We start from the raw sequence: 13,827 nt of genomic DNA, 5'->3' as shown, positions 1-13,827 counted from the left end.
TGATAAATATGCTGCAAAATTTATGGCACATGGCATATTAAAATAATACACGTGCATGATTCATATTTCTTCATTCTCTCTTCCTCTGCATTATTGTTGTGTCTCTCCAATGATTTTGATAATTTATTGATTGAAATATTTCATTGTTTGAAAAGTAATGCTTAATCGCAATAATTTTAATTAAATGAATGTCTTGTGTGGTTTCTAAAGTAATGAAAATTAAGTGTATATATGTTGAAAAATTAGTATTCTTGATTTTAAGGATTTGTAGTGGACAATTTTAAGCAATAGTTATATGAAAATAGTATTTTAAATGCAGTAGGGCTATACATTTTTACCATTGGTTATATATATATATATATACAGTTTTATGAATATTATATTGATAACAACTTGATTTTTGTAATTTTATCTGTGATTTTTATCTTGAATATTTTTGAGAGTGTATTATATTTCTATAATTTAACACTTATCTAATTTAATGGCAAAATCTAATTTTTCTTTGGCGAATTCGCTGCAACCTTTCAGTGGCAGCAGGGATGCAAATTTAAATTTTTTTCTTAGCAATTTAGAGCAAATAGCTATATTAGAGAAATGGGACGACACAAAGAAATGTCTAATTCTTAAATTAAATTTAACAGGAGAGGCATTAAGAGTAGTCAGTGAAGCACACACTGAAAATAACAATGAATTTGAAATAATAGTAAAGATACTTAAAGATAAATTCTTAAAAAAGGCAAATTATGCTGAACTACAAAAAAAGTTTAACACACTTATGCAAGGTCCTAATCAAAGTATAAAAGATCTAATAGATGAGGTGGAGAAAGCTACCAATCAATATTTGGAAATAAATAATAAGAGTAGTGAGGAGACTTTGAATTTGGCTAAAAAAAATGAAGGCTCAAAAATTGTTAGATAGTATGAGACCCGATATTCGACTTGAAGTCATGAAAAGGGGAGCCACAAGATTTGAGGAAATAGGCAAAATAGCTAATGATGTGGAAAATGCTCTCGCAATTAATGAAAATCATGTAAATAATTTAACGAAGACAACAGATGTAGATATTCTATTAAAACATCAGGTAGAAAGTAATCGCAGGATAGAGGAATTAACTCAAAAAATAGAGGATTTAACTAAGAATAAATCTGTAAATAATATTTCAAGAACTAGGAACTTTGTGCAACCTAAAATAACTTGCCATATATGTAATAAATATCACTTAACAACGGAATGTTGGTATTATCCAGGGAAAGATATGAATAATAGTAATAGAGTAACACCTTATGATAGGAGTCGCAGTAATTTCAGAAGAGGATTCAACAGAAATTTTAGGAATAGGGGTAACAACAGTAGGGACAGAAGACGAAATAATTTAAACTAGTTAATGGTTCTTGTAACAGGTGGAATGAAACAGGGTTTACAAGAACCAATAACAAATCAAAGGAGTTAAAGCTGGATAAAAATACAAAATTGAAAAAGAAGGAAATTTATAAACAAAATGTCAGTCCAAATTATAATAAAAAATATAAGAGTAGGATATTTATTAGTAGTAACATCAAACATAAAAATTTTAATTCAGATAATAATGAAAAAAAAATCAGGTAATAACAAATTCTAACTATAATTCAAATAACAATCAGAGATGTAGAAAAGATATAAATAAAAATAATGATGAATTAAAAGAAATAAATGAGGGAATAGAATTAAGAAATAAGCATGTTATGACATGTGGTGATATTAACAATCCAGATGCTCTTCCTATTATAATTTTAAAATTTGGAGATTTATTAATACCTGCTTTATTAGACACTGGTGCTAATTTAAGTTTAATTGATCCTGCAACTGTAAATGAGATAAAAGAGAAGACCAAAGTTAATTATTTATCTCGATCAGTAAGAATACATACCTTAGATAACAACACTATACCATACTTATCAGCTATATCCTCAAAATTTAAGATCAAGACTAAATGGTTTAATGGTACCTTCTTTGTAACTCAAAATTCTTGGCATTACAAATATAAAATTATCTTGGGTTATGATTTTATACAACATAACAAAATTATTTTGGACACACCAAATAGGAAATTAATTATGGGGCATGAGTCATTTGAATTTTTTGAAGATACTCCTCGTGTGATAAATAATTTATGTAATAATGTGCAGATAGATAAAGATAATATTGCTTGTGCACCCGAGAAAATAGTAATTGAGCCTAATACCCAAAAATTAATTAAATTAACTGTATCTCAAGATACAAGCAATTGTAAACAAATATTATTTTCTCCTAATATTAATAAACTAAAGTATACAATTTATGAATCATTAATTGAAATGACTGATAAAAATTTTGCAACTATGATTGAAAATAATACTGACAAAAGAATAATTATAAATAAAGGAACTAAAATTGGTAAAGTATTCGAAATTGAGAAAAATGATATTATGATACCCACAGAGGATGAGCATTTACAAATAAATAATTTAAATTTGGAAGAAATTCATAAACTTAGAAAAATAGAAATTAATACCAGTGATTTTGACTTAAAACATTTGAATAAGGATGATGCAGACAAGATGCTCAAAATTTTAATGAATAATGCTGAGGTTTTCTCTAAATCTTATGCTACTCTAGGCTCTACTAACGCAGTTATCCCTGAATTTAAATTATTACACCAATTTCCTATTCAGACTAGACCGTATCCAATTCCTAATATTGCCAAATCATTTGCTAAAAAAGAGATTCAAAAATTGTTGGAAGCAGGCATTATTGAACCTTCATCTTCAAATTATTGTTTTCCGGTTATTTTTGTCAAGAAGAAACCTTTTGTTAATGACCCCTACTTACAAAAATTCCGCATGGTCATTGACTATCGCTTACTAAATTCTGTAACTGAGACTTTTAAAATTTGTTTACCTAAAATAAATGACATTTTACATGACATTTCTGGAAAAGCATTCTACACGGTTTTAGATTTAAAGAGTGCATTTTTTCAACTGCAATTGAAAAAGCAGGATAGAGCCAAACTTGCATTTTGTTGCGAAATTGGAAATTTTCAGCCCACTCGTCTTCCTTTTGGATCTCGTAACAGCACTTCTTATTTCCACAATTTAATTTCAAAGTGTTTAGATGATATAAAAGGGCCTAATGTACAATATTTTTTAGATGACATAGTGATTGCTGCTAATTCAATAGAAGAGATGATTAATTATTTGATTAAAGTCTTTGACAGACTTAAAAAATTCAACTTAACTTTAGATCCTGCAAAAATTCAAATATGTAAATCTGAGATAGTTTATTTAGGTTTTAAACTTCATGCCAATGGTTTTTCCCCAGCTCCGGATAATGTAAAAAAAATTGTAAACTTTCCTATTCCTAAAGATGTCAAGCAAGTACAAACTTTTTTAGGCATGATTAATTATTTTCGTCATTTAATTTATAATTTTGCTGACATTGTTAAACCTATAGTGAATTTAACTAAAAAAAATGTTGAATACAATTGGAATGAAGAATGCCAAAATGCTTTTAAATCTATTTCAGAGCAATTACTACTTACACCTACTTTAAAAAATATTGATGATAGCAAAAAATTTTATATTGTTACTGATGCCTCTAATAATTCTTTATGTGGTATTTTAATGCAAAGAATTGAGGAAAATTTTGTACCTATAGAATTTTACTCCAGACAACTGACTTTTGCAGAGTCCAAATATCCATCAATTAGGCGAGAACTTTTAGCTATTGTTGATTCAGTTAAACATTTCCATCAACATCTTTATGGTAAAGAATTCATTGTTTTAACTGATGCGAAAGCATTAACTTTTCATATTGATTTGCAAAAACAACCAGAGATTGTGAGTAGGTGGCTTATGTATTTACAGGAATTTAATTTTCAAATTAAGCATATAGAAGGTTTAAAAAATCCAGCTGATTATCTATCCAGAGTGCCCATTACTGATGTTGTTGTTAATAATGTAAATATATTTGAAGTGCAATGTTAAACACTGTTTAACAATTTTAATGTCTTTAAGAAAAGACATAGGTTGCAAAAATATAAGACTTTAAGTATTGCTTTGTACAAGGAAGAAATTGCATGGACTGATCCTATAGGAGCAGATTATCTATCCAGAGTGCCCATTACTGATGTTGTTGTTAATAATGTAAATATATTTGAAGTGAATGAAAATCTTAAAATGGAGAATATAATAAAATTTCAACAAAATTGTAACAAAACTAAAGAAATATTGGCAAAACTTAGAATCAATGACAAATTCACTTCAAAAAAATTTTTTGTAAATGATAAAGGAATACTTATGATGAGAATTAAACCTCCTAAACATCCTCATAAAACTATTAGTAGAATTTTTATACCCGAATCTCTTAGAGGTGAGGTTCTTAAGGCAGCTCATGCTGCACATTTTGGTACTTTTAAAACATACAATTTAATGAAGAGAAATTATTCCTGGTATGGCATGTTAGCTGATACACAAAATTTTGTGGAATCATGTGATGCTTGTTTGGCAAATAAGCCTAAACCAAAAATTACTGAAACTAAATTTATTGAGAAAAGTGATCTCAATGTGGGACAAAGATTGTCAATTGATATTGTAGGAAAATTGCCTAGGTCTATTGACAACAAATTTTTTATTTTAACAATTATTGATAATTATTCAAGATATTTAGAGACCATACCATTAACAAATATAAAATCATCAAACATAATCAGTAGCTTAAATGACTATTTTTCTAAATTTGGGTTAGCTCAAGAAATAATTAGCGATAATGGCACTAATTTCACTTCTGATGAGTTTGTTAACTTTTTAAAATCATTAAATATTGAACATAGAAAAACTTCATTTTATTATCCTTTATCTAATGGTTTACTGGAGAGATCTCACAGAATTTTAAAAGAATCAATAGCTTCAATGTGTCACAATAGTTGGGAGTGGACAAATAAACTTTTATTTTTCAAATTGCATTATAATTCCTCAATAAATGTGGTTACAGGTTATACTCCTGCAGAATTGTTTTTTGGTCGAAATTTAAATCTCCCATTAAATGTAAGTGTTAATGTCAACAATGAAGAAAACCCATCTAATTACATTAAAAAATTAACAGAGCACATTGCAGAGACCAGAGAAATAGTGAGGCTAAATGAGAATAAATATTTTGAACTACATGAGAAATACATAAAGGGTAGACCAACTCCTAATTATGAGTGTAAGGATCTTGTTTATTTAAAAATAAATACTGATGTTCGTTCTTTAGATCCCAAATATGAAGGTCCTTTTGAGGTTACGAAAAAGTTTAGAAATAACAATTACCTAGTACATATAAAAGATGATAGAAGAGACATGTACAAAAAATTTCATGTCAGTAAACTTTTCAAAAAAAAGTCATTAAGAGAGGAACTAAGGAATGACAACTCAAATGATCATGATATCAGCATTGAATATTAAGCTGAATAATGGTTAGAGTGTTTATCATATTTTTGTTAGGGTATTGATTTGACAATTTTAACTCAAGGTTTATTTAAATGTAAAAATATATAGTTAGCAAATTTTGTTTTGGTGGTTGGATTTTTGAATTGCATTTTTCCCCTTCGAGCTCAAAATTTTATATTTGATGAAAACTGGCTGGTACAATTATCATTAAATATGGAAACATCCCATTCAAAAATTAAACTTTATTTTTTTTCTTGGTTTTCTCTTTCTGATAACCGTCTTATTTTTTTTAGCTACTAAGGATTTTTACTGTCCTTGTGATGCAAATTTTTAGTTATATTGTCATTTCAATAACGTCTGATTAAGATAGGGAGTATAGTGAATTTAAGGAAAATTTTGATATAGTAAATAAAATGAAATATGAGCAGAATAAATAAGTAAATGTGCTGAATTGAGATAATAATCATTGCAAATACTAGTGTAGGATTCAAAATGTAAATAATTGCATAACATATGACAAAAAAAAATAATGCAAACACTAGTATAGGAGTATGAGGTAGATCTAAAAGATTGTCCAATTAGTGTCATATGTTATTATATAAGTGCCAAACATGATATTGATCAAAAAAAAAAAAAAAAAAAAAAAAAAAAAAAAAAAGAAAGAGATCAATATCAAAAAATTTTTTTAAAACTTATTGACAAAAGTTACTGTGCATTTTTAGATACTGTATGACAAAATGTTATTAGGTGACAGTATTGTTGGTATAATGAAGTTTTGTATGTTAAGATTTTTTTGTTTTACAAGAAAGAGAGAATGGAGGGATAAGATGAATACTTTAACAAAAATTTTTTTGAGACAAGATAGAATAAATTCACCACCATTGTTTTGTAATTGTATATGTATGTTATATTATTCGGATACTCACCATTTTTTTTATTCTCTTAACCACATGCTTCCAAAGAAAGAAATGTGTAAGGCAGCTGAATTTTTTTTTCTTCATTTTTTTTTGCTATTTTAGTGAAGCAATGTTAAACACTGTTTAACAATTTTAATGTCTTTAAGAAAAGACATAGGTTGCAAAAATATAAGACTTTAAGTATTGCTTTGTACAAGGAAGAAATTGCATGGACTGATCCTATAGGAGCAGATTATCTCGAGGAGCAGCTTTTGAAACGCCATGGGATTAAGGTGAACTTTTCCCGCAGCGACACCTGTCAGCTGAGTTTCCGAAGTGCAACTGTATTCAGCAAAAAGTAATGGCAGCGTGGAAGTGAGGGATTCTTTTCTTTTCCCCCTGTTTTTTAGAACATTCATTCGAAGTTGATTTTGGGCCTCCTGATGTACGTTCGGTGCATCAGGGAGGCGTGCTGTCCTGTTATAAGATTTTTAAGATGCCGACAACCTTTTTGTGAGAAGATAATCCTTTCTCATCTTATTTTGTGTAAATTTGATTCTTCAAGTGATGGCCTGTGTGGCGATATTTTTGTTGATGATTTTACAATTTGCAATTTTTTTAGTATTTAACTAGCAATTTAGTGAGAATAAACATGGTGAGTTTTAACATTTCAGTATTTGTTTTATCTGTCTCATGTATTTTTTAACTCTAGGCAATCCATTCCTTTTCAGCTATTTATTTTTCTTTCAGGTTATTGAGACAACGCAAATCTATTTAAACTATACTTTTGGCCATTTTTCGATTTAAGGTGATACGTATCCGTTTACAGGATATTGTTATTCTAGTAATTTGTAATTGTTTCTTCTAAATTAATTCTTAATGGTTCATTCTAAATTAATTATTTAATCTTTTGTTTTACTTTTTAAACCTTTTTCCCTAAGCCATCAAGAACACACGTTATTACTATGGACTTTTATTTTTTTATTTCATAGTTTTTCTAATACATTTTTCCACAAATCTTCATAATTTCAAGTATCTAAGTCTGATAGTTTTTGCGAAACAGGCCTTGAAAATTTTACAAATGACTCACTTTATTAATAACCTCAAAATATCAGAAACATAATTACATATTTTTTACATGTTTTTGCTGTTTTAGACCAATTTTTATCTTCTTATTTGATTTTTTACTTTCTAAAAAACATTTTTGACAAATAATTCAACTTTTTCTATGATATAGCATGCTGAATTATTTTTAATTAAGTTTGAAAAAGCAACAATCAAAAAATTTTTATGAAAAAAAAAGATTATCATACAAATTAAGCACTATAAAGAATACTTTTTTAAAAAAGATATTCATTGTGTACCTTTTCTTTCATTTGGAGTTTCACAGTGTACCCCTGTATATGATGGATCACACCTGTAATAGAATAAATAACAACAATAATAAATAAATGTTACAACTAATTTGCACATTTTAAATGTCCCGTTTAATGGAAACTACATCTTTTTTACTGTCGTACAACTTTTAAAATTTTGTAAATGTATTCTTTTTTACTATATTAAATAAAATATTAACTAAAGCAAAACTATTTCTCAAACGCAACTAAACTATTTTGCAAAGAAAACAGATTTCCTTACTTTTTCAATAAGTGGGTAACACGAAACACTGTTATTAACAATCTAATAAAACAAAAATATTTTAGCGAATTTGGATACGATGTTTTCAAATGCATGAATTGCATTGAATGCAAAACTTACTAAAATTATTCGTTTGAAAACATTTGTTATTGTTACATTGTTAATACTTAATATGAATAAGTTTTTGACTTCTCCTTTGACAATGAGTTTAAAAACACATATTACGAGTGCGTAAATAAATATATACATAAATAAATGTGGTTTCATACTTGCACACGTATTCGTGTTTTTCAAATCGCTCGCATGTTCCATGTTCACCACAAGGGCTGTAATCACAGACACCTGTAAAAATTAAAAATTAATAATATCTTCTGAGAAACGTTCCTTGAACTTAAATAAACGTTCTTTAAAATATTTTAAAATGAGGTTAAAAACAGGTAACTTTAGGTTGCTGAGAAGAGTTATGGATGCCTAATCCGATACTATTGTCCTGATTATTTCAAAAATAAAAATTGGTTCTTATATGGATCTTAATTTCAATATTATTGTCTACATTATTAAAGAAAAGCACAAATTATGCATAGTATTATTTAAATGAGAACATGTAACAACTGGTTAAATAATTTTTACACGATGCGCAAAATTAATAATAAAAAATTAGAACATCTCAATAACTTTTGATCTAGTGATCGGATTTTCGCAGAAAAATACGGTCTCAAGAGTTAAGGTAGGAAAGTTGTCAGAAATTCGGGCATTTGAACGTCAATTTAAATGTTTGCAAATTTTTGCATATTATAATAACTACTTAAGTGAATCAAAAGGATTCTGAAACAACGTAAAACACGTTTAAACTAAGAGCTAAGGGCATATTTTGGTTTGAGTTTACTGGAAACTCTAAGGATTTTTTTTAAATTCAATAATTTTAAAGCAAATATTCTTAAATATTCTTTAACTTTTAATGTTTAATTTTTAATAATTGCATTTTATTTTATTTAAATCGTAAAAGTGCATTTTTCTTCCGATTCTTCGTAAAAAGAAAGTTGTTTCAATCCTAACTAATCCTCTGATGTCTAATTATTTTTATATTTTTGCAGTTTTCTTGGAATTATAGCGGAGTTTTCCTTGCTTCCTTTGAATTTCCTGTTACAACACCCGAAGACAAACATTCTTTTTTGACGTTTTTAAGGTGTTTTTCTTGTATCCTTGAGAATGATTAATTTTCCCTTAGGATTTTTGTCACTTTACGGTCTCCGAATTTTCTGGAACATTCTAGAATTTTGGATGTCCACGCTACTAATTTTGTTAAGTTTTGTTTCTGCATTTCGCGTTGAGGCTCGGTTTCACAGAAATTGGCGCAGGGCCACTGGGTAGTCAAAGGAAGACTTCCTCACCAACCAGTATGTTCTTTCGATCAACCACCATTTCGACCAGCGTGTTCAATCAGATTAATAGCAAATTTTTTTTTTGGTTGCTTGTTGTGATATTTTGTAAGCTAGTAAACTTATATTTTTAGTTATATGCTATTTTGACATCAAGAAAGCCAGCAACAAATGTGTTTTAGTTAGAGTTGATAGTACTTAAAATAAATAAAAGCATGCGTAAGAAATTGTTTTATATTATTTACATACGCATGTGGGTATTTTGTTAAGCTTATGTGATTCAGTAGTAATTCACTTTTTGCGGCCCTTAGTTTTTTAATTACATATCGTATATTTAATAGGAGAGTATGATATCAATTGCCAAGCTCAAATTTTGCAAAATTTACAGCTTCAATGTAGAGCTTTATATTTTAACTTTTATTCAAAATTTACGTTTTATAGTTTTTTTTTTGTTAATTTCTTTTACTCTTAATTTGGCATTGGCTTTATCTTGATTTTTTTTTATTATTTTCATTAAAATTTATTACGCAAATTTCTATTTCATATAAAACTACATAATTTCGAGAGATTAAACACACAATTTGTGTTAAATTCGATTACAGTTAACCACAAAAAGTCAATCGTTAACTATTAATATGCAAAAAAAAAGTTATGTGTAGAAGGAGCGGCATTAGTAAACTATTAGAAAGCTAGTTTTCTCTCAAAAAATTATACTAACTACGCGAAAATTGGTAGTAAACTTTCAAAAACTGAATGTTTTAAAACGGATATCAATTGCAGAGATTCTCCAACAGAAATAACGTTTAAATTCAACAAGCGACATTGCTATCATATATACTAGACGGAGAATCATTTTACAGGCAGCTTAGTCTCATATTCACACTAAGCATAATGAAGAATTAGTAAAAAAAATTTTTTTGAATAAAATTCGTATCAAATTTAGATTATTTATTTGTATGAGTAATAGGAGAAGCAATAAAAGGCTTCGTCTTTAAAACTCAATAGTGATGAAAGAAAAAAATACATATTAAATACATAATGCTTGTGACTAATTGAAAGTCTTTTTTATGCATTTTCATATCCTTATGTAGGAAGCAATCACTTTTCCTTTGCTTCATAGAAAAGCGATATGTTATATGATAATAAAGAATTCAATCCTTAAATATTTTATTTCTAAGCATTTAAGTTTATCATTAACGCAAAATCAATGTTTGGATAGAAGCTATCAAGCCAACCTCAATATCACATGAAAATTGTTTAATAATATATAATACTAATTCGATAAACGATTTATATTCCATCTGTGCCTGGGATCAAATAGAATTTTTGTTTAAATTTCCCAAATTATTGAACAAAGTAAAGTTGGCATCAAAATTTTATGAAAAAGTACATTGATATTATTTTAGACTATTTGTTATATACATGAAGTTGTGGTTTGAAAAAAAAATCAAAATGGTTTGTATACGTGCAATTATGTTTTTAGTGTAATTTACTATATTTAGTCAGACTAATAAAATATTGAAATACGAATTTTCCATTATTTAAAAGAACGGTTTTAATTTAAAAATTATTGAACTGAATGCTTAGCAGAAAAAAAATTGAATATAATTTTGCATTCTATATTCAGTCTACATTTCATACATACTTGAATGATTAATCTGATTAAATTTTTGATGAATGTTTTATTGCATCGATGACGACTAACGTTTAAGAACTAATTATTGAAAACAACTTACTTGAAAATCAACATATATGCTAAAATCTTATGATGCATAATACGACAGCTCCGCCTCATGTCGATACAAAACGAAACGAAAGAGTTATGTAGGAACATCATATGTCACATGACTATTCATATTACTTTTATGAGAGTTGCGAATGGCAACAGATCAAATAAATAATAATAAAAAATGAGTGTTCTAAAAAATGTCTGCTAGTCATTTTTATCCTGTAATTCTGTTGCGTACAACTGGTGACCCGGACGTGATTCTGTTGCGTACAGTTATAAGTGAACCTCCAAAATAAGCAAAACCACGAATCTGTATAATTAACTCCAGTCAATATACTTTTTTGAATTCGTTGATAGACAGAAACAAAATGAAACGAAAGAGTTATAAGTGAACCTCCAAAATAAGCAAAACCTCGAATCTGTATAAGTAACTTCAGTCAATCGACTTTTTTTTAATTCGTTGATCGACAGAACGTTACGACCTGAAAAAAGAACTTTTTTTCTAAGTTTACATACCAATACAGCCATTTTCCTTTATATTATGAGAAGCGTTTCTGTAACCCTCCTCGCAGTAGCATTCGTAACTGCTTGGTGTAATCACACATGAGGTGTTTTTCGGACAAGAGTCTGGTCTGCTGCAGTCTTTTCGATCTGCAATACATGAGGTATTTGATTATATCTACACACGGTATATTCTATTTCAAAATTGTTTTAATATTATCAATAAGCAGTATACCTGTACTTTTTTTGATACGATTATTCAAAGCAAAACTACAACGTAAGTTTCACTTAGAATAATAGTAGTACAGTAAACAATTCCCCGTGAATTATTGATTTTGAGTTCAAAGAAGATTCTCCATTATTAAAAATGGAGATGCATTACTCAATGATATAACTCAGTGGAACTTATGTAACGTATGAAAACTGTAATTTTTAGTTCTTTTTGTATCAGTTGTGGCTTTAAATAATTCAGACATTTCATTGTGTTGTCACATTTTTGAAGGCAGCTAAATCAGTATGGTAGCTAGAGTCTTTATTTACCATGGTTTTGACTGGGAGCTGGGTCTACGTGATAAAAACTGGAGTTCTGATCAGACTTCATTTTGTTGGAAGTGGTTCAGAGTTCACAATAAAAACCAGGACTGTCTGTTTAAATGCCAGTTGAGCCAATGGCAACTTTCTCTCTCCCTTAAATTGCGTTAATGTAATGCGCACATGCATTGTCTGAGAATTATTACCAAAGATGAATCCCAGACAGTCACCAATAGATGGTAAATATCACATCAAATTGAATAATTTGTACCGTGCTTCGACCAATGACTGTCAAACTTGCATTAGGTTTCTGTCTTTACTTTGGTATCCTTAGAAGATACCTTGTTTTATTTAATACATTTCTGTACAGGATCTATACGATCTGCTTGCTACTGAGACATGAATTGTTGGAAGCGCTTAGTCCATAGAAATGAATGTTTCCGGTGATCAAGTTTATGTAATGGTTAATTTGTTGGTCTTGGATTGACTTTTGTATATCTGACCGAATGAACTGTTGATCTTTAAGGTCTGGATGTTCCATACTAATATTATTGGAAATTGCTTCGAGGAGCCTCATATCATTCATTTCTCAAGAGAATTGGTTTTAGCTTTTTTTCTGATGTTCTAAATCAATAACCCTTGAAAATGTTTCCTAATGTAAGAGAATATATTAAAGAGAAATATTTTTCTAATTTTTTAGCACAGAAAAGGCATGTTAATTCTTAAGTTTGCTTTTTGTCAATTAAGAAACTTGTTTCTATTTTACTGTTGTGTTACATAAGTCCTACTATTTCTTAGGTGTAATTCAAGGTAATTTCAGATGAATTATGTAAATATTTTTCCCTAGATTAAAACAAGTCACAACACAACATTATGAAAAAGGCAAATCAGTGATTTAAATGTTTCTAGTAAATTTTGTAAACAATATATATCTTTTATCATTCGAGATTGCGTTCTCTGTATCTATGACTTTCAATAAAACATTTTAAAATAAAGAAATTCAGCTATCACTTTTTTTCAAACAAATCTTTGAAATAATGAATAAGTAGACGCAACAATGCAAATGGTTCATAGATGACACTTACCTTCACAAATGTGGATGAAACTATTTTCATTTTTAATAGGCTGGTAATAGTCTTTTGAATAGAAATCTGGCTTACAAGTGCAATTAAAAAACTCCCCATCTGCTTTGAAATTCTTGCCGTCTGTTTTTGCACACGTTGTCATTGAACCACACAGTTCATTCTTTACAATATGATCACAAGGATCTGTTTTTTGGAATATCACTGAAAATTTGAAAGTATGAAAAATTATTTTGTAGCAATTTTGCATGTAATTTTGTAGCTTGATGAATTATTTCTAGGTAGTAGCTTAGACTATTTAATGCTGTGAAATTTAAATTAAAAATAGTACATTGCACAGTTTTCTAGAATGAACAATTAGTTTCAAATAATAGATACTTAATAGTGTGAAGAGTTTGTTGAAAGTAGTAGATCACACAATTTTAAGGAATAAAGAATTACAGTGCACTCCCGATTATCCGGGTTAATCACCGGGACAGGGAGCACGGAGAATCGAAAAACACGGATAATCCGAAAACTCTTTTAATTAGGGAAAAAAATCAATATCAGTACAAAAAATATAAAAATTACTGATATTTGCATGCTGTATAACATCAAACTAGGAATTTTCCTTTTAAAAAATTGTG

General features: G+C 28.5%; 1 protein-coding gene across 14 annotated transcripts in view; it reads right to left on the bottom strand.

Moving 5' to 3' along the window:
- Positions 1 to 13,827, bottom strand: part of LOC107447641 (uncharacterized) — a 143,776-nt gene that overhangs the window by 14,809 nt on the left and 115,140 nt on the right. For all 14 annotated transcript variants that reach the window (XM_087163869.1, XM_087163870.1, XM_087163871.1 and 11 more), the window contains 4 exons: positions 13,205 to 13,405; positions 11,604 to 11,738; positions 8,249 to 8,321; positions 7,706 to 7,758 (listed from right to left, as the gene is read on the bottom strand). In XM_087163869.1, the coding sequence (XP_087019995.1) occupies positions 7,706 to 7,758; positions 8,249 to 8,321; positions 11,604 to 11,738; positions 13,205 to 13,405 (462 nt within the window). The remainder of the gene's footprint in view (positions 1 to 7,705; positions 7,759 to 8,248; positions 8,322 to 11,603; positions 11,739 to 13,204; positions 13,406 to 13,827) is intronic.

Source organism: Parasteatoda tepidariorum, chromosome 5, assembly GCF_982258835.1.
Source record: "Parasteatoda tepidariorum strain Cologne lab strain chromosome 5, Ptep-v5.0, whole genome shotgun sequence".
Lineage (NCBI taxonomy): Eukaryota > Metazoa > Arthropoda > Arachnida > Araneae > Theridiidae > Parasteatoda > Parasteatoda tepidariorum.
Note: the sequence above shows the minus strand (reverse complement) of the source record. Positions and strands in the feature narration are given on the sequence as shown.